This window comes from Botrytis sinoallii, assembly GCF_014898435.1.
Source record: "Botrytis sinoallii strain Bc 23 chromosome Unknown BSIN_006, whole genome shotgun sequence".
NCBI lineage: Eukaryota > Fungi > Ascomycota > Leotiomycetes > Helotiales > Sclerotiniaceae > Botrytis > Botrytis sinoallii.
Window position 1 is genome coordinate 1,938,488 of NW_024066033.1, and position 23,337 is coordinate 1,961,824.

Below are 23,337 nucleotides of genomic sequence, written 5' to 3' on the forward strand. Positions count from 1 at the left end.
TTTTTTACTCTAGCAAATACAGAGTAAACCATTTACATTTTTGAGAATCCAAAGAAAAGTGAGTAGTGAGTCTCAAATATCAAGATAATTTTGGAAGAATTCCAGAACAATTCTGCTTTCATGGGAAATTCGATATGGCATATCAGAACCATGACTACAAACGTAATTAACAACGAGCACAGCTCTTGATCTTATTGCCAGTTCGAGGGAACTTGTCTCCTTTCAGATATCACTCAATAACCAGTATACCCTCAGAGATAGGCAATGAATGTTGCTCATCATATTTTAGCTTCCTGAGATAAACAGCGCTAATAGACGCCTAGTAACCGATTTGTACATCCTATGCCCTTCACTTGAAAGTTTAAATAAACACATTTTGGACAAGAGTGAGATCCTGGGGATCTATTGAGATGAACGATGAAAGAGATGCTGTGAGTTGTATGAGAGCAAATATATCTGGTTGGGAGAATGAATCAAAACAATCATGTGATAAATTTCAGTTGAGATTCAGTACAAATTATCCAATGTCGATTCACAGTCTGCAACGATTAAAGTCAAAGACTCCTATTGAGGTCGGGTGTACACACTGCAAGAATAAGGTCAATCAAGAAGCCAGCTTAGTTTTCATTTAATATTAATACAGCCTGGTATCTGAGATCTCAGAACATGCATGCATTCAACATCAGGTAGGATCAGAATATTAAATCCAAAGATGATGTACCGGTATGCAAAATGCCAGGCTCAAATTCAATAACCTCTCTTATTAAACTCCCATTCCAGTTTCCATGCCCTGATTCGAAGATCCCATACATAAACCATCATACAATTATCCGATCGTGAACTCAATTAAATGTTGCAATGCAACTAGAAGAAACCAAAGACAACAGCCATTCCACCAAGCATAAGACTTCCAACACTCCAAGATGCTCCATTCATCGACAAAGCATCAGCAGCAGAGCTCGATGCAGAGGCGCTCGCGCTTGAACTTGCACCTGTCGCAGCTCCACTCTTGCTGGAACTTTTGGTGGCTCCAGGTACTTCAGTGACGGCGGTAGCGGTAGATGTGCCGGCGCTGGAGACAGAAGCAGTTGCGGTAGAAATGATTGTGGAGTTAGAATAAACGCCTGGCTTGCCGGAGACAATGGAACTGGACACGGAACCGGATGAGTATACTGATCCAGATGGTGTGTAGGAGGAGATGAAGTTTATGGAGTAGGAGGTGAAGGAGGATTCATACGCTGACAAAGTACTGCTTTCCGGGACGGAGGTAACAGAGGTTATTGGGACCAGAGCAGACAATGATGTGCTGGTGGCATCCACACTGGCAGTGGTCGAGCTAATGCTGATATCTTCGCTGTCTCCGGTTTGGAGAATGGTAGGAGAAGCATAGGTGATTGTAGCTGCAGAACCACCAGCAGCTAGAACTGATGCGGAGTTGGCCAAGGCCAAGGTAACGGCGAAGGCGACAGTTGAGGAACGCATAATGAAATTGAGATTATTTTTTGATAGGAAATCTAAACGCTGGAAAGATTGTATGTTTGAAGAATGAAGAATGAGGAGGGAACGACTGGTGATGGCATGATGAACTTATAAGTAACCCTTTCTCAATGTAACCAACACACAGCCGCAATTTAATATCTAGCCACTTTTCGTGTTGCATGTACGAATCCTACAGGGAACGACTAACATTTGACCCCAGCCCTACTACGCCCACCCATGGTAGTGGCTAGCTTAAGGCTGTCAATATTCGCTAGATTATTACTCTGTAAGTGGCATGATTGATCGAAAACGATCGTGATTGGGGAGATCAGTACGAAAGGAACTTTCCTCATTATTCGTATCATAGGAAGCAAAAATTTCAGTTGATGCAAGAAATTACGGGATGCTCTTGTTTGTTTGGGGATATTTATGGGCCTAGATGGAATCTCAACCCTGTAAGTCGTCATTAGTGGAGTTCATCCCCAGTCAGTGTAGGGTTTCACGACCCCCTGAGCTTACGACCCTGAGAATAACTTGACGGGGGGCTTGGCATCTGATCTATTTTAGCAAACAGAAGAAGGCTGCGTATAACTGGTACGTACAAGTTGAACTCGTATTGTGAAAATTCTTTCAGTCTCAGAATCTCAGTGAATCCAATAATTCGTAGCTGAAGCGGGCCAACGATGATCTCAAGGATTTGACCGACTGGACAGTTACACAAGATGTGGAGATTTACAAGTACAGCCCGCGCCCCCTTTTGATGATCTCTACCTTCTAGACTACTTCGACTGCTCCGTCCGAACTGGAAGCGTTGTCTTATGGCATTCACCAACATTGTATTTCTATTTGTCTTGAACAAAAATAGGCTTAACCAGCCCCCCTCGTAAGATCATCATGAATAAGCAAACTCCTGAAATTCTTATTAATCGAATAGCTAGTTGTTTGGTTGGTGGGCTATATGCAGGTACTTAAGTAAGTAAACGAACTGATAGGTTATGTTACGGTCACCGTATAAACTCATTCATGCAACTTTGGACCAACATCCCGTTCGTTTTCTACTCACCGACAAGAAGGTAAAATGCAACTGAGATTACAGTCTTCATCTCCGCCCTTGAATATCAACACGGAACCCCTTGTATGACGGGAAGGTTAACTGATGCTTCACTTGCGTGCTATCACTTCAGTCCCGTAGTGTAGTTTTTCTTATTCTTATGGCAAATGAACACGCTCCAGAACAATAGGTAAGAAGATCTATCCCAAATTTCGAGTTGATATCTTCGATCAATTGCAAAAGTAATAATTGAATCCCGTTATACTAATTCAATCTGATTGTTGAAATTTCAATGACCTATACTGGATTGTTGATCGAAAGTTCGATAAACTAATCAGCATTGTCATTTGAGATCGTTAGGATAACAATTGTTCTGTGGGAGTTGTCAGGACTCTCCCTAGGCTAGCTCGGTTAGATTAGTATCATGATTTGGTGACACGATTTTTCAAATTCACTATGTGCAGAAAGATTTGTTACCACTTCCGAGTCAAATCTTCCTAATTCTCGTAGACAGCGGTTTGTGAGAATCACACTCACAGTATAGCCAGTTAAGCTCTTGACGGCGATAGCATTCGTACCTGATTCATCCATTTGCACTGCTCCCTAATGAAATATGTACATCATATATTCCATATTCCTATTTTTCCTTGTTTGTGACTCAGTATCTTTTACACTCGCTCAAGCTGTATCGCAAATCAGCTCATCCTTATCACCAAATTCTACTGCATCCGTGCTTGATCCTACAGAAAGTACCACTGCATTATCATTTGCGGAGATTACAACTCAAACTGGCGTTGCATCTTCTCCTTTTATTTTTGCTATCCCCACAGAGCTATCGGAACCCATCAATATAACGGGAACGCCTGATCCAGGATTAAGTTCCTCGGATGTGTCTCAGGCTCTGCCCTCTGAGTCAAATCCCCGCGCTACCAGTACCACGATCGAATGGATTACCGCTTCATTACCACCTAGCACTACCACTACTACCATTACATTCCCTTTAGGCGGATCTGAGACTACTACATCTGGATCTGGGACCTCGGCTTCTGCTTCTACTCCATCATCCACCAACACGGTTACTTCTGAAGTCTTTCTGAGTACTTCACAATCCACTTCTTTGGTCTCTCCATCGATCATGATCAGCACTAGCACTTCTGTGCTCCCAGTTGCTCCATCTACATCTAACTCTACAGTACTAACTCCTTCTGAAACTGGAATATCTGTTATACCGACGGAATCGCCATTGTCTTCTGCTGAACTAAGTGGTATTACACCTTCCGCCTCTTCCAGTATTGTATCTAGTGGCATTGAGTCTTTAGCATTTTCCACTACTATCTTCACAACAGAACCTAGCATCACAACTCTACTCATATCTGAAAGTTTTACGGAAAATTCTAGTACAACACCTTTACCCGAATTATCAACCTTCTCCACAATTGTAGCAACTCTGTCTACAGTTCCAATCAACCCCTCAATTTCATATTCATCTGAGGTTCCGTCAGTCCCTCCACCTGATCCAAGCAGCTTTGAGCCAATTACAACCGTTCCTTCACCTTCCTCTTCAGGGAATAGTGGAAGTAGTTCATCGCCAAGCGCTTCAGGATTGATCGGTTCATCCCCAAGTGCCTCGGAGTCAGGAAATGGTTCATCTCCATCAGACTCTGTAGCAACTATTACACCGCAGAGCTCTACAATAGATTCTAGCACGACAATTTCATATCAATCTGAGACCCTGACAGCAGCTACCGATACTGTGCCCTCCGCAAAACCGAGTGATGTGCCTAGCATCATCGAAACTGCAGCATCATCCACTGTCATCTCACTTGGCACAAGCCTCAGTGTCATTGAATCCACCAGCAGTGTAGAATTTTCAGTCACATCCAGTACGATTGATAGTTCAGAGACTCTGTCTGAATTTGACGTCTTTACAACGAGCTCTAGTACAGTTCAGGTTAACACAGAACCAAATCCTGGAGTGAGCCACAGCCACTGCCACAGCCACTGCTCTTGCTCATCAAAGATTAAGACAGCTAATTCAACGGTTAAGATTTCTACCACTACAGCGTCTTCTTTGACTGATTTAGTACCGTCATTATCACCACTCGATAAGACCTTCAACAGTGATATTCAATCGTTTGTCAGTACATCCAGTGTATGGAATACCAGGTTCTTTATCGAATCAGTCCCTACTGTGACTACACTGGTCGTTTCTACATCCCCAAAATCTACAAGCCCGGCTACGGCATCTCCGCCTCGTGTCAAATCGAGTGCCCAGTCTTTCTCTGTATCTTCTATTCCAGTTACTGTCAGCTTCCTTCCAGGAGATATGGCAGAATCAAAAACAACAACATATCTGAGTTCGATTTATACACTTATTCAGGTTTATACCAGATCTCCTACATTTAGTGTGGTAGAGTCAAGTAGCAGTCCCATTCTTCCGAATTAATCGGACTGCACGTTGTTACTCGGTCCAGAAACTAGAACATCCAAAATTTCCCATTAGCCCCCCCGCATCAGATACCAGTGGAATACTCAATTAGTGATTTACTACTAGTCAGACCACGGACTGGAAGCATGCCCGTCACTGTTTCAACCTCGAAAGACCAACAAGTGGTCTTGAATCCGCAACCGGATGGATCGTCAAGAAACAATAAAATCTAATACCATCCTCCAAGATCAGAGCCGTAAATATTTTTGGTCCACAAACATGCAACTTTTGGAATCGAAGATAATGGGAGAAATGAGATGGTGTCTGTAGGTTGGTCGGGGGAAAAGGATATAAACTGATTATAAATATTGATAGAGAAGAAAGCTCGCAGACTGGGCTGTGGGCTTTGGGTTGTGGTCTTCGACTTTGAACATATTTTCTTTGCGTTCACTTTACTTTCAAGGTGTGTAAATGATTAGCTGAGACAATGATTTATGAAAGAGATATCAGTCTAGTAGGGGCGTTGGACTTTCGATTGGCTTGGAATTATACTGCGAAGCTTTTACTAGCTCTGTCTCCAAGAAACTACTCAATTCCTTTATTTCAATCTACGATGCTTTCTACCTCGCTTTCCTTGCACCCAAATCCCATCTTTTTACCTAGCAAGTTACTTCTGTTTTCTCTCTCATACAGCTGATGAATTTTTCCCTCATAATTCATGAAGCTCTTTGCATTAGTTTTTCTATCTCTTTTCATTCTCGGTTGTTTCCTTGCAATCCGCAAGGCTTTCCACCGGAACCATATAGTTGCTTTCCTCATCTCCAAGTTCTTCGGTCTTGTAATCATCCAATTTGTGTGAGTCTTTAAGCTCTTGTCCACCTTCAGCATCAACCTCAACAGCTCTGTTTATCCTCTCCCCAAGTCCTTTTCTCTCCTTGTATCTTCTGTTCATATTCTGAAGTCTGTTGATTTGCTGCTCATAAAACTTGTTCATGATTTCGAGTTCTTCTAAGCTTTCAGCACCGTCAGTCTCCATAACTTGATTCATTCTCTCCTCGAGTCCTTGATCTTCATCCCGGATTCTTTGCAACTCAGCAGCATTCTCTGCGACTTGTTTTAGTCTATCCGAGAGTATTTTTTGTTTATCATTATCAAGTTCGTTCTCCTCCAAAGTGGCCTCATCTATGATTTTGTTCACTCCTTTCAAGGTCCCCTTTTTCTGACCTTTCAGTCCGTTTCCTTCACTAGCGATAAGCCGAGCGTATTTCTTTATTTTAGCCTCGCGTCTCTCTTTTCCACCTCCAAGTCCTTTACTTTCAACATTGTTGCTTTGCGCCGTTGCAATGCTTGCGTCTGGAATCTTTCTCCTCTCATCCTCACGCTTCTGTTCAAATTCGCGTTTCTCCTCATCGTTTAGTCTCGCCCATAAAATCTCAATCGCTCTAATCTCACTTCTCCTCTCCTCAATTTGTGGTCCATCAACGGAGGCGACAGACCTTTCTGCAACATTATTCATTCTACGCGGAATGCGTCCAGATACCTGCAAATTAGAGTATCAGCAGCAACAATACAATTGGTTTTTTTCGTGTATCTTACAAGACATAAGGGACAGTGGTAGGCTTCATCTGCATGATTTTCGTAAGCAATGATGGCAGAACGATGTTCTTCACTGCTTTCCGCATGTTTTTCTGAGGCCATGTTGATTTGGAGAAGATCAAATGTTCTGCGATGGAATCTGTGGTTGCTGGTTGAAGTTTAGTTTGATATGTTAAAGAGTACGATGCGATTGCTTGATGTTCACGAAATTTATTCACTGATGAACGATACTGTATTTGCATCTGTATTTACATCTTTGCCTACATTCTAAGCAGATTCTATGTATTCCAATAGGAGGAAGGAAGGGACCATGAGAAGTCGCAGAATTGGACGATTGGGTGGTCAATCGCAAGTGCCTAAATAAGACTTTCTATATGGTTCAATCCTCATCTTCATCGCTGAACTTAGTAATAGGTACCATGAGAATGTGATTTGCAAGCCGGTATACACTGCAATAGTTAACTTTCTTCAAAAGGCAGCATCAAAGCATCTTCAGAATTGTTAGAAGAATTCATTCTTGCAGGTATCTTGCCTAATGGGTAGAATAAACTTCTTCTCCTTTCAATTTTACAAAATCTCAGTCGCGAACTGAGCTTAGACTGAACTTTTGGTAAGCTTTACGATCTTATGTTCGGTATCTGGTTCAAAATTAAAGACTATACATCAATGGTCTCGAATGGCGATTTCTCATAGAATCTTGGAATGATGAGGGATTGTGTTGGAGATCTACAAATTTTTGCAGAAACCATCAGCATGGAAATGTAGTTTGTCAGAGCTTCAACAAAGGACTTTCACACACTATGCAGCTTCTGTGTTTCTCAAGTATAAACTAACTTTGACGATCGATAGAGACACCTCTCGTAGTCGGAAATACCATCGTCGAAAGGTTTCACAAAGCAAAAACTTATACAGAAGTCCTCGGCAGATGGCCGTTAGTGTTTACCTTGGCATCATGTACGCCAAGGTATCGTGGTCAGCAACGAATCGGTACCTCCGAAAGACTTCGTTCTAGATATTTGCAAGAAATGATGGATCAAACACACACTTTCAACTATTTTGATTTCAATCGCTAGCGAAATATACCAGAGACGTCAGATTTACCAGACACATGTCCCAATGCTGAAATACATCTTGACTCGAGCAATCCTTCGTATTCTCATTCACTTCAAAGTTCTCTCGAAACTCGAACTATCTGTAATAGGAGAAAAGTAAACTGCTCGGTGATTAATCTATCTGGGTAAACAAATCTCAAATGAACCCCGATGACAAAGGATTCTGATCGACAAACATTACACAACGCACAAATTGGAGAAAATTCAGCCGCGACTCAGCCTTGTGGATATTATGCTGTCAGCAGAGTAGAGCAAGAATTGAATGACCTTGAGCTACCAAGTCTAGTGATTGGTCAATCTGGGATAATTCTCTTATTCCAACCAATTTCCAATTCGTTTGGTGGCCCTATAATTCGGCGTTTGGGATATGCTGTAGTGAGAATTCCTACAAAAATGTCTCAGAAAGAGACGTTTGGCGTAGCTGAGTTGACAACTGCTAATTACAACATCTGATGTCCAAGGGGAGTAGGGAAACTAAGGAGTAAGATATCGTACCATATTCTACATCTACCAGTTGCGAAACGAACTAATGCTTGATTACATAGGGGCTTGTGTAAAGCCAAGCTTCAACAGTAGCAAAGTCAACGGAGAAGACCCGACAATATGCTCCTAATCGGTGCTTATAGTCGATTTAGATGTGATGCTGTACAAAGAGGATAATCTCTTGCCAGTATCCTCACTACTTTGCAATTTTCTGAGGTCGCCGTCTATCGGGCTTTTATCTGCTATCGTGTAGAACTGTATACAGAGAAATATGTGCGCAATTTGGACTTACGATATTTCCATGTTCCCGAATGTAAGATTTCAAGTCTGAACAGTATTCCTTCGCATGACGAGTAGCTGGAGATACTTATATGGTTCTGATGCGGGCGGTATATAATGAGAGTGAGCTCCATTGCATTTTGTTTATCCACACAAGTTTTCTTTGGCTTTAATTCTTTACACCTCAATCACTTCAGTCTATCTTTAAATTCCACTTATTAGCATCATACATCTTGCTACCATAATGTATCTCTCCGGATTTGCAACATTTCTCCTTGCAGTCGCACCACTAGTACTGGGCAGCCCACTTCTGCCACGAGAGGACGAACGACTAGACGAAGCGGTTTTCCTTACGACCTGCTTCAAGTATATGAAAAGCAACGACGCCACACCAAACGGCCGAGACGACAAACTCTGGTACTTCAAAAACTACGACGATTCTATCAAAGGAAAGCAATTCGACGAAGCCTATGCCTCCAACCCGGGCGACCAAAACCATCCCGTGGACTGGACGTCGGGTACAGAAGGAAAACCCATAACCGGCACACTCGACAAGAAGCCGTTCAAAGTATGGGGACTCACGGAAATGGGAGATGGCAAGACGTTCGTTACTGGATATGCTGATCTAGGAGGCGCCCCCATGCGCTGCTACAACAACTCTGTCTCGTCTTGGAAACAGGATTATGGAGAAAAAATGTACGTCAAATGTAGTGCGAAATACTACTGCACGAGAAATTCGCGACAGATCCGTCGCACGATTGTGACGACTTCGAGTACGATGCAAAGTATTCTGTTTCTGGGACAACAGAATTACGATATCAAGAATGATCATGGAGTGCAGGAACAGGTGAAAAATGCTTTTTTGTGGTTGAAGGATCACTATAAGAGTAATGCTGCGGATGGGGAAGGATATAAAATCGGAAGCAAAGATTACAAGATGACATATGCGGTGAATCGGATGGAGAAAGAGGGAGATCCGTATTATGAAGCTGATCGGATCAACCAAGTTGCGGAGTTGGTGGCGGAGAAAATGCTTCCTGAGTTTGACTACATGAGTGAATCATTATGGTTGAGATACGTGTTCATGTGTTGAGAAATTTTGATGAGGGGTAGATGAGGGGTAATGAACTGGAGCCGGAAGCAGATGAGCAACAGTACATTCTAGATGTAGGTATTTGAATGAAGATCAGGCGCAGTGGATCGAAAGGCGCAATAATGCACAGTCAAGATGAGCAACAGTACGTCCTAGATGTAGATGTTGAGGTGAATAGCAGAGGCAATGAGCTAGAGAACGTGCTCAAAGAAAAGCCCAGGACGCCTATATAAGAAGCCTTCCTCCCCCCCTTTGCTTACTTTTTTCTTTTTACAATTGTGTTGACCTCAGTGTCTAAGTCTCGGGGGAAATCATACATGATGATTCGCTGTGAACCCCCCTTCCTCTTCCCCGTATGACTTCATCATGACATTGGCTATGCCATAAAGGGGGGTTCACCGCCCGCAACACTTACCTGCCTTGGGCAAGAAAAAAATGTATGTCAACCTTCATTTCACTTTTCAATTTCTTTGCACGCCGATTCACTTTCCAGAAGAAAAAAAAACGAAGAATTCAGCACTCGCTAACCGAAATCCCACTAAGATAAATCTCAGAATTCGTCGCACTCTTTCCATTTCTTCAATCCAACACCAAACAACCAAGCGTTCTGTCGAAAGATCGATACTTCGATCTCAGTCGCAGTGAGTTCTTGGTCATACAATTCTCAATATCTTATTCTCATTGCTAACACTCAAATAGAATATGGTTATGCCACCAACCTCTAACCACTACCAAACCCTCGGTGTTGCGGGTGATTCCACTGAGACTGAGATTCTCTCGGCATTCCGAAAATTACAGAGAAAGTACCACCCAGATCGCCAACCTGCCAACACTGATTTAGGCGCGTCCAACCTTTATTCCTCACATTTAAACCATGCCAAGGATGAGCTGTTGTCTGAGACGCAACGACCAAGACTCGACGCGCTGTTGAAAGCAAACAAACAGCTTCCACACTTCAGCGAACCTCATGGGATCCCTATGACGACGCCTTTTATCAAACCAAAGTCCTGGAATCCGGCACCGAAACCAAAACCCACACCGAAGAAAGATAATGCGAGTGCTGGCTCCAGTACCCAATCCCCGAATAATGGCAACCATAGCTACAAACACTCCAGAAAGACTTCCTATTCGGACTACAAGCAAGGCAACGAGACCAGTGACGAAGGGACTCCAAGTAAAAAGCAGAAGACTAAGTGGGACGAATGGCGAAGTAAGTTTGGCCAGGAGGACTGGCGACGTAAGTTTGATCAGGAGGATTTCGTTGAGGTATCAGACGATGACGAAGATGTGGATTATCAGGCTCAAGATAGTGAAGAGGAAGACTCAGACTATCAAGACCAAGAGATGGACGACTGAGCTACCAAGCACCCAGAGAATAGGTTGGTTGTATCGCATGTTGATCGAGATTTCGGAAGCCTCTATCTCTTCGTCCTCATGTTTGTCTTATCGCCATGTATATACTCAGTATGTTCGACGTTCTTCTTCCCTATTTATGGCTTGGAGCAATTGCTTGCTTTATTTGTTTGCTTGTCGGTGTCGTTAATCTGGAAGCTTGGCTCGGTGGAAGAATTTTCCGTTGACTTGGGTGGCTGGGTGGCTCGGATACTTTAGATGGGGCCAATACTCCTGTCTGTTTGCAACAGTATATATATCAAAAATCACCTGGCCCCTCATCAAATACCAACAATCCCTCGTGGCGCAATTGGCTAGCGCGTTCGACTGTTACCTGAAATAATTCAAATATATCAATCGAGAGGTTCGTGGTTCGACCCCACGCGAGGGAGACGCAGCTTTTGTTCTACCTGGCATTAATTGTTTGCAATAATTGTATAATGTCTCTCTCTCTCCATTAAAATTGTGTGTTGAGGGCGCTCAACTTTTTCCTACATCATGTAACAATTTTGCTACCGAATAGCCAGCCAACCAATCAACCAACGCAATCAAATACATGCTTATTCTAGACAAACATGGTAAACTTGGTGTAGTCAATTAAAATCAATCAATTGAGTGAACGAATTTCTGTCTTCGAAATGTAAAATGAGGTTCGTTTACTAAAAGTACAAACATCTTCGAAATATGATTTAGTGAAGTAATACTATCTATAATTATCATTTTGTTTTTGATTGATTAGAGATTTGATTAATAAGGTATAGATATCTAGATATTTAGTCTAGATAGCTAGGTATTTAGATAGCTTGGTAGATAAATAAACAAATATCGGTATGCTTTATAGATTGTAGTGCTTCCTTCCAAAAGTACTTTTCCTCTATAGATAGTATTGCTACTAGTTGTATTGATATCCTCAGGTTCCCCACCAATCTATATAAACCAAACCTTAAAATATGGATCGATTCTTCAATTTCTTCTCCAACCTTATTCCACGAACAGGTTTCATATCACCCATGGTACTATTCTCGATCATGAAATGTTTATTTTCTTTGTTATACCACTTTATTCTGGAAATCGAAGACTTGTTATACACTTTCATTTCGAGCTATAGGGCTTAGTTGTGCACATTCAACTCACACAATAACGATACCATCCTTCAAATCATCTACACTCCTTGGTTGTCCAATGTCATTCTCGTCCATAGTGAAGGTCTACACTGGAGGTGGTTTGACCAGAGAAAGAAAAGAGAAAGCTAATCCAAGAGCTGGTATGCCAACGGTACATAAAGGTGCAAATCCACCGTTACGCCATGCTTCAAATTTTCGAACTTTGGCAGGCCGAATGGGGAAGAGGTTTCTTCGAGTGTAGAATTTTTACTTTTTCGTGCATCTTGTGGTTTTTTTGCCAAGCCAGCAGTTCCGATGAAGCTTAATTTAGTTTTCGTTCTCCTTATGACTGCCGCCTTTTTAATCCCATCAATCTCACACAAGTAGTCGCCTACACGAGCTGCTGACGGTCCAAGACCCATGTTTGCAAGTGCATCATTCGATACCGGCAAGTATCCGTCATATTTGTCCAAGAGGAATAAACGTGCTCCCTTGCCGGGGGCCGGTGGAAGAGGTTCAGACCTTTCTGACGATGAATGAAAAGACGAGTTGCGCAACAGAGACTCGTCTCCTATATCTCGATTAGTGGGTCTATCGAACGGGTAGGCATTCTCTCCTGGAAAATAATAACAAAACCAGGAAACATCAGAACCACATGTCGACACGATTTTGAGGCCAGTCTCATCCAAATCTTCTAGCAGTTCTAAGAAGAGGTCACTTTCTTCCTGAACGCTGGGCTGAAGTCTGCCTGGCAAATGATTCTGGATACTCAATCTCCAATCTGCAGTTTTCGAAAGTTCAGTCATGATTTGTACATACGAAGGTCCCAAATGTACAATTCGTCCCACCAAACGAGCCGGAACTTTCAACACTGTAGGGTTGCTAACTCCGAGATGTTGTTCAAGGCTTGACTTTTGAGGTATTTTCAAAAAGACGTCATCCGCAATTTCGTTCATTGTCGTTATATTAGGGCCGCCAAGAGAGTCCCGAACCAATTTACCAAACTTCAAAATATCACTCTGGTCAACTCGAGTATCGGAATTTCTAAAAATTACTGTATCCTTCCAGACTTCGTAGAGGGTTTTTCGATAATCCATAGGGAATCCAGCATAGCAATCTGTAGCCAAACCAACCAATCCATATACTTTATCTCTTGGCTCTTTACACAAAGCTTGACGATGGGTTGCCATTAGGTTTTGCAGCTTATGAGCACCATCATATTTGTTTCGTAATTGATAACAAAGGTTCCATGGAACCGTCTGAGATAATGCGTTTTCTTCCATTGTTTCTTGCGTGATCCATGCGGGGTATGGCCAGTCAAGAGTGATGGTTTCCACAAATCGTTGCCAGTCTATTAGTTCTTGTCCAAAAAAGATGATGAGTTTTCTGGCTTTTCCAATCTCTTGGATAATCCAAAGTCGCTTCCAATATTCATTTGAGCATACGACCATTAAGTAGTTGAATAATGATCGCTGATCTTTATATTGTTGAGTATGTCCTGATAGCTCAAACGGCGATATCTTCTCTGGGTCTGGCCAAGCTGTTGGAGGCGATGTATTCTCATCGTTTCTTAACCAAATTATCACAAGTTTGGCACGCTCATAGATATAAGGCATGATAGTCAATTGACGATTTCGCTCCGCAACATCGTCTTGATTTATACAGATAGCATCGACCCAGAGAACGTATTCTGTAGCACTTTGCTGCTGCAAGCAGATAAGTGCCTTGTATAAATTTTCTGTTACAAGAAAATACCGGTCATCAATAACAATGGGTTTTTGATTAGCTTCATTTCCCCATGTATAGGAAACAGCATTGTACTTTGGACGTCCCCCGAAATTTACATGTTTAAGAGAGCAACGAGGTTGCTGGGTAGAACTACCAGGTAATAAATGCAGAAGCTATAAACTCCTCATTAGCAATCATGATCCCGAAGGTTTTGGTCAACCACTTACTCGAGTTCCGTCTACGAGAGGGTCAAGGGGTTTGTAAAAAAATCGCTTCATTGTAATGGAAAGTAGAGTAATGAAACACAAAGGATGCTGACGGAAGAAAAGTAATGTAAAAGCAGTCGTCTTCCGTTCAAAAGAAGGCTGACACTTGTGTTGCGCAAATTAGGCACCGGGATCGATTCCGCCAAGCATGGGTGCATTAGAATATTGACCAATGAACGATGCAGGCATTAATTTTAAATTGACCTGTCGTCTATCCTTCCACAAAGTATAACAAGTAATCCAAAGCATTTTGACCATTTGGGATATCGTAATAGTTCGCCATGAACGCCATATTCCCTGTTTTTGATTCCATTACTCTTCATCCTCTTCTTCGCCCTCTTCTCCTTCCTCCTCAATAGGGGCCCTTCTCCTTTGCGAGGAAGCACCACTTCTCCGCTTCTCTCTCAAGTTATCTTCTGTTGATGTGACCGCTTTCTCTCCAACGTAATGCTTTCCATCCCACTCTGTTTCGCATTTCGGACACTTCTGATTAGGGCGTGATCTAAAATACGCAGGTTGACAGATCTTGTGTAGTCGCACATTACAATCTCTCCTCGAACACCTCATACCAACCGTAACGATTCCTTTACATGCTTCACAATTTTTTATGCGCTGCCACTCATCCGGATCGTCCGAGTCGTTATATGTATCGACAAGCCAGCTTCGAAGCTCTAGAATTGCACGGGGTGACAGAGAATAATATCCTCGATCGCTTCGTTCGAACCACCCTTGCGCTACCAGACCTTCCAACACCTTCTCGGCTTCTACTTTCCTTACGCCGTTATCTATTGTCTGCATGTCGGCGTCACCTATGCTCTGTCGACCGGAACCTCCAATAACTGATGAATGTATAGCCTGTGTACTGGTTATAGCCATGACCTCCTTTCCCTTGGTATTGTATGATTCAAACATAGCATCCAACAACCGCTTAATATAAAACATCTCTTCTGTTGTAAAAGTGGTCGCAATCTGCGTGAGGGGATCGCTGGTACTGTTGACAAGAGCCCAGATTTGTTCATTTGTTCGCTGATGCCTCATGCTTCTAATCTCGTAATCGAACGGCGAGAGAGCGTCAGCCGCTTTGGATATGTAGGAGTTCAAGTCATCCTTTGTGACATCATCTGCTGAAGTAACTCTTCCATCTATACGACAAATGTCAGTTTGAGAGGAAGAAGGTTAAAGAGGAATCTCTAATCACCATCTTGAACTGTGAAAATATGGGCAAGTAAATCTTTGCCTTCTTCTAGATTCAATGTGCCACGCGCTAATAATGCTTGAAGAAACGCGCGGTTCGTATCATCGTACTGTTCCGGAGCATTCTCCATGATTGATTCTTTTTGCAGATTTGCTTGCAATATTTTATGTCGTGGGATCAATTGTGAAGTGATAGTGTGATAGGGATAAAGATACCCTGTGCGGGGTGACGCGTTTGTGGTCGCGGAATAATTTTAGCGTGTTCAGCGTGTTGTTCTTCGGGATTTCGGGGCCCAAGCTCCCAGCAACAATTGTGTTTGTTTCTGGTATCAAACCACTCAATGCTCATCACCTTTTCCTAATCCCTTTTCACTCAGTTCATTGGGCTATATGGTTCATGCAGATTTCAGACTCGTTCTCTATCGAACATCTGCCATATTGTCAACGAAACGAGCTCGGGTCGCAAGGGGGCTTTTCTCCTTTACAATCTCATGTCCGATACATCTTCAACGCATGAGAAGATCAAAGTATAGTTTAAATGGCAGGTTTCGTTTACTTCAAAAATCCCTATGAGTTAGTCGTGCAATGTCTCAATCCAGCATATCTAGTTTAGAGTTTGATAGTGCGGCTCATATCGGACTGTCATTTGGTCCAGGAGTTCATACTCAATCTTTGAGACAGAGGTTCCTCAAGCCACACATGTTACCAATAGGGCAAGTAGCCTGTTTTACGATTCTTGATAGAGTTATTGGGAGATCGTTTTGATCTGTTGGATATTGAGAGACCAACTACGACTAACATCGTTCTATGCCTTCTGCTTGTCAAAACAAGTTTCACGTGTGGATTTGCATTTTATGGAACAGTCAAAAGAGCCTATCGAATTCTGCTTTGAGACGGGTTGTGCTGCTATCTGGTGTGCTAATTGTTCGATTCCCGGCAATATATTCCTCTGTGAAGCCTCACACCTTCAACGAGTTCTTGATGTTTAGATCCAGCCCCAGGTCTCCTAATTCTCCTCCGCCTTCACATCAACCAAGTTCTTGTCTGTGTGCTTGTTAGTCGTGCAAATCCTATTTTCACACTCACAGAATCTCTCACAGAAAGCAACATAATCCCTGATATTCTGAGCCTTGTCGAACGGAGTTGGGTAATACCAAGCTGCATTCTTCAACTCCGTTTCTGTACTTTGTCAGTTCTTTCCTGACTCATGAACAGGAAAGTTAGGTAGCTTACTGTCAAACGTGATGGTATAGTATGATGCATCACCCTTCCAAGGACAATGTGTACTATGGTCTGTCTTAGAGAGCATAGCTTGTTTCACCGAGCTGAATCATCAGTATTCATTTTTTAGACCAGGTACAATGCCCAACTTACGATGGTGGAAACTGTATTGTTAGCAATATGCCAGATCTTCGAAAATTAGGTACGTACATAAACATTTCCTTCTACAACTTCCCAGTTATCCGTCTCGGCAATGGTGCGGCCGTTGATTGTTGCGGTGGCTTTTCCTGACGGCATTGTTGTAATTCTTGTGCGATGATGTTCGTAAAGAGTTATGATGATATTTTGGTTGATGTTGAGTTTATGATAGTAAGATATATATTGGACAGTTTTAAGTGAGCTGCGAGATGGTTTGTAATAATGAGGGGTAGCTTGAATGGGTATTCCCCGCGTTTTGGATTAAGTAATCAACCTGATGCGGGGTTTATTCTTTTCCGATCCGACTACATTCTTAGGTAGTGCTTGAACGTTCAATCTAGCCTTGAATACCTAGGTAATGAATGTTATGAGCCTATTAGATTCGAGACGACATGATACAAGTTTTAATCCTACATTAAATTGCATACAGCCTCGCAACCAGCCTTGTGAATTGCATTCACATACCTATTTTAGTCATTTCGTCGCGTCATGTGATGAGAAAATGACTGGCCCTGGAGATATGTTTCCTCAGTCATGGTGAAGAAATCACCGTCGTTCCAGTCATTCTATGTCCGCCCCACAGTCATTATAGATATACCTTGTCATAATGCGCCGCCGTACTCGCACTCTAGTCATTTCAGGGCTACGGCTCTTGATACATCCTATTCTACAGTCATTTCGGGGCTATTCAGTCATACTGGAGCCATTATGGTACCTTTTACAGTCATTTGGCGTCTAGATAACCCATCAAAATGTGGTCAAATAGCTCCGGATATCCCCCTTTGCTGTAGCTTTTCTTTTCATCAACGATACTTCTCAGACATAAGCAAACCTTACCAGATCCCACGCAAACACAACGATTTCGCCATCGAAGCCCTACTCAACCCGCTTCTTTCCTCATATCTACACAATTCAGCTTCTCCAAACCTCATTATGTCTCAACATAACATCCCACACAGCAACACAGTTCGATACGTCAATAACCAAAATGTCCTTCCTACACCCCCGTCTGGGCCTGCCGAAGTAAAGCGACTGAAACAAGTAGATCGAGCTCGCCAAAAAAGCAAACTAGTTGACACAATAGTTCCTCTGTGCAGCCCACCCCCAGAGTTTCTTGTCACCGATGCATTCATGATCTTCTCCGAAGGATGGTGGAAATGTACATATGCCGGATGTCCCGTTGGTGCGCATGATCTCGGCGAAAGATTCTGTCCAATTTTCGTCAGCGATGGCAAATATCTGCCGGATGGACGGAAAGAGGGAGAACGAGATCCAATAGAACTTCAGGAGGGTTGGTGGTGTTGTCCTAACAGGAAATGCGAAATGAGATCTAGACGCCCATTGTGTGACGAGAAGCGCACATGTGGATGTGAGGACAACTATGGAAGGGATGCATTGATTAAGGAACGTGAGGAGATGCGTCCTACATCTTCGTCAGAGAATAATGTCGAGAAATGGATTGCGCAGTTGTCTGAGCTGTCAGCGGAGGAGGAAATTGACGTCATGGAAGGAGGATTAGAACCGGGTTTGGAGTATGCGTATGAGGTTCAAGAACCGACGAGTTCGGGTCCCGTGAAATTACTTTCGTTGAGGCTTCCTAGAAGACTTGGCGTATGGGAATTGTCGCTAAGAGATAAGCCTTCTGGCTCGAAGTGACCATGGCTGGGCGTAGGGCGTAAGGATTTCTTTTGTTTTGAGATATTTGGGGTTTGAGATCAGGCTAGAGGGATTTTAATTGGATAATTATGCGAGATTTTGAGTCAATAGACCTACCTTGAAAATTTAGATTTCATAATGATATTTTCCGAATATTTGGAAAATTTCGCAAAAGAATAGAATGTTCAAGATCTATTCGGACAATGAGATTTCTGCAGATGTGAATGTACCTTTTACTCTTGAACAATGGAATGTGCATGCTTCTCAATGTCTGAGTATAGCTGGGACAATCATACAGTCTTGAAATGTGATGTCTGATTGAGATTTGGACATTGTGTGTCGATTGCTAGACTTGAAGTCATACTTTGTTGTATCTCATCGCAGTTTTATAAAATGACAATCGAGATTGTCGGAATTTTAGTTAGATATTGAAGCTTCAATGATCAATTTGATTTCGTGCAATGAACCTCTAAAGATCCATTAGGCTAGGGACATTGAAACTTAATCATTAATATAAATTTGTACATTGGAACCTCATTCATCAATTCAAATTGGTAAATTGGGGTTTTAAATCATCAAGCGAGTTTGCTGCACTGAAATGATTTGCTTTATATCTCAACTGGGCGAAATATACTACAACAAGTTTATAAATCTATTTGAGCCCTTGCCACTAACACGGAAAACAGTCAGATAGATCAGCAGGAAACCTAGAACGCATCCCAAATCGTGCTCAGCCAAGTCTGTCAGGTTGAGCTCACTCGTATTCCTATAGCCTAGACGAATCAAATTGTTCCACAGCATTTCCAGAATCTCAAAGTATCTTTCCCTGGACCAAAAATGGCCAGCCAAATTTCTTCACCGAGGCAACATATTAGAATTGGAACATACGAAGTCTGTTCCATTGGTGGAAGTCTCTCCTGTATATCTTTGACGAGCTGCAAGCCTGAGCTCTCTGATTGGAGGTTATGCATATGGTATGCCAAGATATCCAGACAAGGTGTTCGAAGCTGCATGGCTATGTACAGAGCCACTATTTGCTTGGACTTCCTCATCTACTTTCCATGACCATACTTGATCTATTACGGATGCAAGCGAAAGAAAATCCAGGGGAGCATTGAATTTCATGCTTGACATAGACACGTGGAAAAGCAACATGCGAATACGATGGGTTGAGAAGTCAAGAGAGTAGAAGGAAATGGAGATGATGATGATAATGATACTTCCAGAACGATGAGGCCTTGCCACATTATATACTTCGTAGACACTTCGCTCAAAAAGCTGCTTACATACAGATGGCATGTCTGGTTGGAGGAAAGCTTTCAAGAATGACCTGAACCTCGCCCTTAGACAGCACTAGCACTCTCATTGTAGGTCTTCGTAAGATTGATATCAAGATCTAACGAAGCAGAAATTAATCGCTCATTTCTGATCGAGTATGGAGAGATGACGAAGCTGCATTGAAAATGCTGTATAGAATTGAATGTAATGAGTTTACTGTTTATAAAGCCCCTGTGACGCCCCTATGACGCTATTTCCCCAGCGTATAGTACTAAATACGATTAGTCGAATGGAAGCAAAATTGAGACTACGATCCTGTAAGCGGTGCAGCTCGATACAAATAATTCCCCTTTAAATAGTTGTAAGATTCTCCACTTAAAAAAGCCGACGGCCGAGAAGGATTATTTCCGGTCAATTCGATATAGCGAATTCAGCGAGATACCGAAAGGTGTGGCAGATGCCTCCATGCTGAAATTTTCAGCGTTCTTGCTCTGCATTTCGAAGCCTCTGAATCCCGTAGGTTATCTCGCTAACTTTTACAGAAACCAAAAGAATGATCGGCATTTATTGATATTGATCGATAACCTTAGCAATCTCCAAATCCCCGTCCCGAGTACTTCTGAGTCCTGAATCATTAGCGGACCACCTTCATTCGAACGTTTAACTGTCATGTTTCGATTCACGCGTAGCAATTGGTATTGTGACTGGTGTGATCACTTCGAGTCACACTGTCCCATTTCATTTGATTTGGAAATGCCAACATCTTCTTCATCTTCTTCGTCTTTCGTCATCTACATCTTTATCAGCACCCTTGCATCCAGGGATGGGTAACGGGTCGGGCAACCCGGGTACCTTAGGGTGTCTCAGGATATGTCCGGGTATACTCTACGGGTAGAATGCATACCCGAATATGCATACCCGGAGAAGCCAAAAACGCCGGGTAGGGTTCGGGTGTCCATCGCCATCTGCATTGCTACATGGTGAAAAGTCTTCTTCCAACCAATTTTGAAAGTATTTTGATTGCCAAGACGCACCTTCGGTGTTTTAACTGAGTTTGACATGAACAGGATCTCGCTCAGTCCTTTGCAGATGGATACCTTCTGACATGTTAGATGCCAATAGTATACCCTTAAACATCCGGGTTTTTCAGAGACGGAGATATTCAAAAATTCGTTTGTCCGAACCGTAGATCCCTCGTCCCTTTCTTCTCATCTTATCATTCTACCTTGGTGAGTCTTCTGAGGGGTGAAAACTAGCCGCAATTGATCAACGGCGCAATCTTTCATTCCCTTAGATATGGGTATGAACAGAGATATGTAATTATCCTTAAGGATGTTTTCGCAAATGAAGATCAAGTGATGATCGATTTGATGTTGTTGACTTAAAATCATTCTTTTATATGTGTAATTGTATTCGAGTGGTGAAATACGATCATGCTAGTTTCTCCGTTCACAGTGAGCCGAGCCCGGTTGAGAGATGCGGGGCAAATTCCGCTGCCCGGCTATCTGCAAAGTAGTGGGTGGGATATTTTCCCACAGTTGCTCTTATGCGTTTCGACATGTCAAAACAACGACTTCCACGCCCTTTAAAGACACTGTGGCGATAGTTTTATCTTCGAATAGCGAAAGATTCTTCCTTGGTCAAAGAAAGGTTTCGAAATTGCCAATCTTTATAACGGTGGCATTTTCCCATTCTTCTCGCTGTACATACATACATACCTACATACATATTTCCTGTCAATAAAAATGGATTCGAAGCAATTTAGAGAGGCGGCGACGTCAGCCATTGATGAGAGTAGGTCATTATTCTCCCGCCTGAAGTACTACATACTAACCAACGTAGTCATTCAATATTATGATAATATTCATGAGCGAAGAGTAGTTTCAAATGTCGAACCTGGTTACCTGAAGAAAATTCTTCCAGATGGTCCACCGCAAGAGGGTGAATCATGGGCAGAGATCCAGAAAGACATTGAAGCTAAAATTATGCCTGGTCTGACACATTGGTGAGTCTGACGTTTTTATTTGAGCGTTAAGATGAATACTGATATACCAAGGCAATCACCTAATTTCATGGCTTTCTTCCCCGCATCATCTACCTACCCTGGAATGCTCGGAGAGTTATACTCAGCAGCTTTGACTGCTCCTGCTTTCAATTGGATCTGTTCTCCCGCTATAACAGAATTGGAGACTGTTGTAATGGACTGGCTGGCGAAGCTTCTTAATCTCCCAGACTGTTATTTATCCTCAACTCATGGTGGTGGTGTCATTCAAGGATCCGCCTCGGAAGCTGTCGTCACTGTTATGGTCGCTGCTCGCGATAAATACCTCCGTGAAACCACTGCGGGTTTATCAGGTGTTGAACTCGAGGATGCGATCGCATACAAAAGGAGTAAGCTAGTTGCACTAGGAAGCACACAGGCACACAGCTCCACACAGAAAGCAGCGCAAATAGCGGGTGTTAGGTTTCGATCAATTCCTGTACTCGCATCTAATAATTTCGCCATGACGGGTGATGATCTAGAGAAAGTATTGAAAGAATGCAAATCTCAAGGATTGGAACCCTTCTATCTAACTTCGACTTTGGGAACAACAACTACATGCGCAGTTGATGACTTCGCATCTATCGCAACAGTACTTTCAAAATACGCACCTCCAGATGTTGCAGGCGAGATCTGGGTTCACGTTGATGCTGCTTATGCAGGTGCGGCTTTGGTTTGTCCTGAATACCATCACTTAACATCGTCTTTCCAACATTTCCATTCGTTCGATATGAACATGCACAAATGGCTTCTGACAAATTTCGACGCTTCTTGTCTATATGTCAAGAAACGCAAAGATTTGATCGACACACTCTCCATAACACCAAGTTATCTTCGCAACGAGTTTTCGGAGAGCGGACTCGTAACCGACTATCGGGACTGGCAAATTCCTCTCGGAAGACGCTTCCGAAGCTTGAAGATTTGGTTTGTCCTTAGAACCTACGGAGTCAAGGGCTTACAAGAACATATTCGAAGACACGTGAAGCTCGGGGAATTACTCGTCAGTCTGCTCAAGACACGAAAAGATCTGTTCAACATCGTTACAGGACCCAGTTTCGCCCTCACGGTTCTGAAGATTGTTCCTAAATCCACGGATGCGGGGACGGAAGCACAGAATAGTCTCACGAAAGAAGTATACGAGCTGATCAATAAGAGAGGCGAGATCTATCTCACAGCCGGTGTAGTGGGAGGTGCATATGTAATCCGAGTCGTGAGCGCGAATCCCAAGGCAGAGGAAAGTTTTGTTCGGAAAGCTTTTGAGATTTTAGTCGATACGACTGAGGAGGTGCGGGATGGAAAAGCGAGCAAACGGGGAACTCTCAATGGGGTTGTTATGAATGGGAAGGCGGAGGGTGTGGGGGAAGTGGCGGTTGTTAATGGGAATGGATTGCCAAACTAGACCTAGACGGAAAGAATGGGGATTACAGGTGGCGGAAGTAGATACCCTACGCAAAGGGATTATGACCCGCTCTGCGTGAGATCTCGTAGATTTATGAGAATGCAGATATTAGATAGAAGATATTTTAGATCATTCCACTTTTCAAAGCTGTGTGTAGGGACTTGGAAGAGGGTTTCGGATTCGGTGACTGCATATATGCCTTCTCAGCATCATGGTAACACGTTTCCAGAATTATGAACTTCAAAATTGTCTCACAAGTTCACAACACACCTAAATTCGTTCTAGAATTGGGGACCAAGCAAGCCGAGTGAATTTCTAACATATAGAAGTCATCTCAACA

General features: G+C 42.7%; 10 protein-coding genes across 10 annotated transcripts; 5 read left to right on the forward strand and 5 right to left on the reverse strand.

Annotated features, from left to right (window-relative positions):
* Positions 1–864: 864 nt before the first annotated feature.
* On the reverse strand, positions 865–1,482 carry EAF02_004325 (uncharacterized protein; the record flags this gene model as incomplete). The annotated part of the gene is made up of 1 exon (XM_038900373.1): positions 865–1,482. The coding sequence occupies one exon, from the start codon at positions 1,480–1,482 to the stop codon at positions 865–867; it is 618 nt and encodes a 205-aa protein (XP_038760080.1).
* A 1,661-nt stretch (positions 1,483–3,143) lies between these two features.
* EAF02_004326 (uncharacterized protein) lies at positions 3,144–4,976 on the forward strand (the record flags this gene model as incomplete). The annotated part of the gene is made up of 1 exon (XM_038900374.1): positions 3,144–4,976. The coding sequence occupies one exon, from the start codon at positions 3,144–3,146 to the stop codon at positions 4,974–4,976; it is 1,833 nt and encodes a 610-aa protein (XP_038760081.1).
* A 724-nt stretch (positions 4,977–5,700) lies between these two features.
* EAF02_004327 (uncharacterized protein) lies at positions 5,701–6,656 on the reverse strand (the record flags this gene model as incomplete). Its single annotated transcript, XM_038900375.1, has 2 exons — positions 5,701–6,498; positions 6,555–6,656. 2 exons carry the CDS (start codon positions 6,654–6,656, stop codon positions 5,701–5,703), a joined length of 900 nt encoding a protein of 299 aa, XP_038760082.1.
* Positions 6,657–8,672: 2,016 nt separating this feature from the next.
* EAF02_004328 (uncharacterized protein) lies at positions 8,673–9,521 on the forward strand (the record flags this gene model as incomplete). The annotated part of the gene is made up of 1 exon (XM_038900376.1): positions 8,673–9,521. One exon carries the CDS (start codon positions 8,673–8,675, stop codon positions 9,519–9,521), a length of 849 nt encoding a protein of 282 aa, XP_038760083.1.
* Positions 9,522–9,643: 122 nt separating this feature from the next.
* EAF02_004329 (uncharacterized protein) lies at positions 9,644–10,877 on the forward strand (the record flags this gene model as incomplete). The annotated part of the gene is made up of 3 exons (XM_038900377.1): positions 9,644–9,691; positions 10,076–10,162; positions 10,221–10,877. The coding sequence occupies 3 exons, from the start codon at positions 9,644–9,646 to the stop codon at positions 10,875–10,877; spliced, it is 792 nt and encodes a 263-aa protein (XP_038760084.1).
* Positions 10,878–12,162: 1,285 nt separating this feature from the next.
* EAF02_004330 (uncharacterized protein) lies at positions 12,163–14,022 on the reverse strand (the record flags this gene model as incomplete). Its single annotated transcript, XM_038900378.1, has 2 exons — positions 12,163–13,917; positions 13,972–14,022. The coding sequence occupies 2 exons, from the start codon at positions 14,020–14,022 to the stop codon at positions 12,163–12,165; spliced, it is 1,806 nt and encodes a 601-aa protein (XP_038760085.1).
* A 300-nt stretch (positions 14,023–14,322) lies between these two features.
* Positions 14,323–15,335, reverse strand: EAF02_004331 (uncharacterized protein; the record flags this gene model as incomplete). Its single annotated transcript, XM_038900379.1, has 2 exons — positions 14,323–15,152; positions 15,209–15,335. The coding sequence occupies 2 exons, from the start codon at positions 15,333–15,335 to the stop codon at positions 14,323–14,325; spliced, it is 957 nt and encodes a 318-aa protein (XP_038760086.1).
* An 875-nt stretch (positions 15,336–16,210) lies between these two features.
* Positions 16,211–16,722, reverse strand: EAF02_004332 (uncharacterized protein; the record flags this gene model as incomplete). The annotated part of the gene is made up of 5 exons (XM_038900380.1): positions 16,211–16,248; positions 16,303–16,383; positions 16,438–16,529; positions 16,579–16,589; positions 16,636–16,722. 5 exons carry the CDS (start codon positions 16,720–16,722, stop codon positions 16,211–16,213), a joined length of 309 nt encoding a protein of 102 aa, XP_038760087.1.
* An 834-nt stretch (positions 16,723–17,556) lies between these two features.
* EAF02_004333 (uncharacterized protein) lies at positions 17,557–18,279 on the forward strand (the record flags this gene model as incomplete). Its single annotated transcript, XM_038900381.1, has 1 exon — positions 17,557–18,279. The coding sequence occupies one exon, from the start codon at positions 17,557–17,559 to the stop codon at positions 18,277–18,279; it is 723 nt and encodes a 240-aa protein (XP_038760088.1).
* Positions 18,280–21,302: 3,023 nt separating this feature from the next.
* On the forward strand, positions 21,303–22,997 carry EAF02_004334 (uncharacterized protein; the record flags this gene model as incomplete). Its single annotated transcript, XM_038900382.1, has 3 exons — positions 21,303–21,351; positions 21,400–21,562; positions 21,614–22,997. 3 exons carry the CDS (start codon positions 21,303–21,305, stop codon positions 22,995–22,997), a joined length of 1,596 nt encoding a protein of 531 aa, XP_038760089.1.
* Between the last annotated feature and the right edge of the window lie 340 nt (positions 22,998–23,337).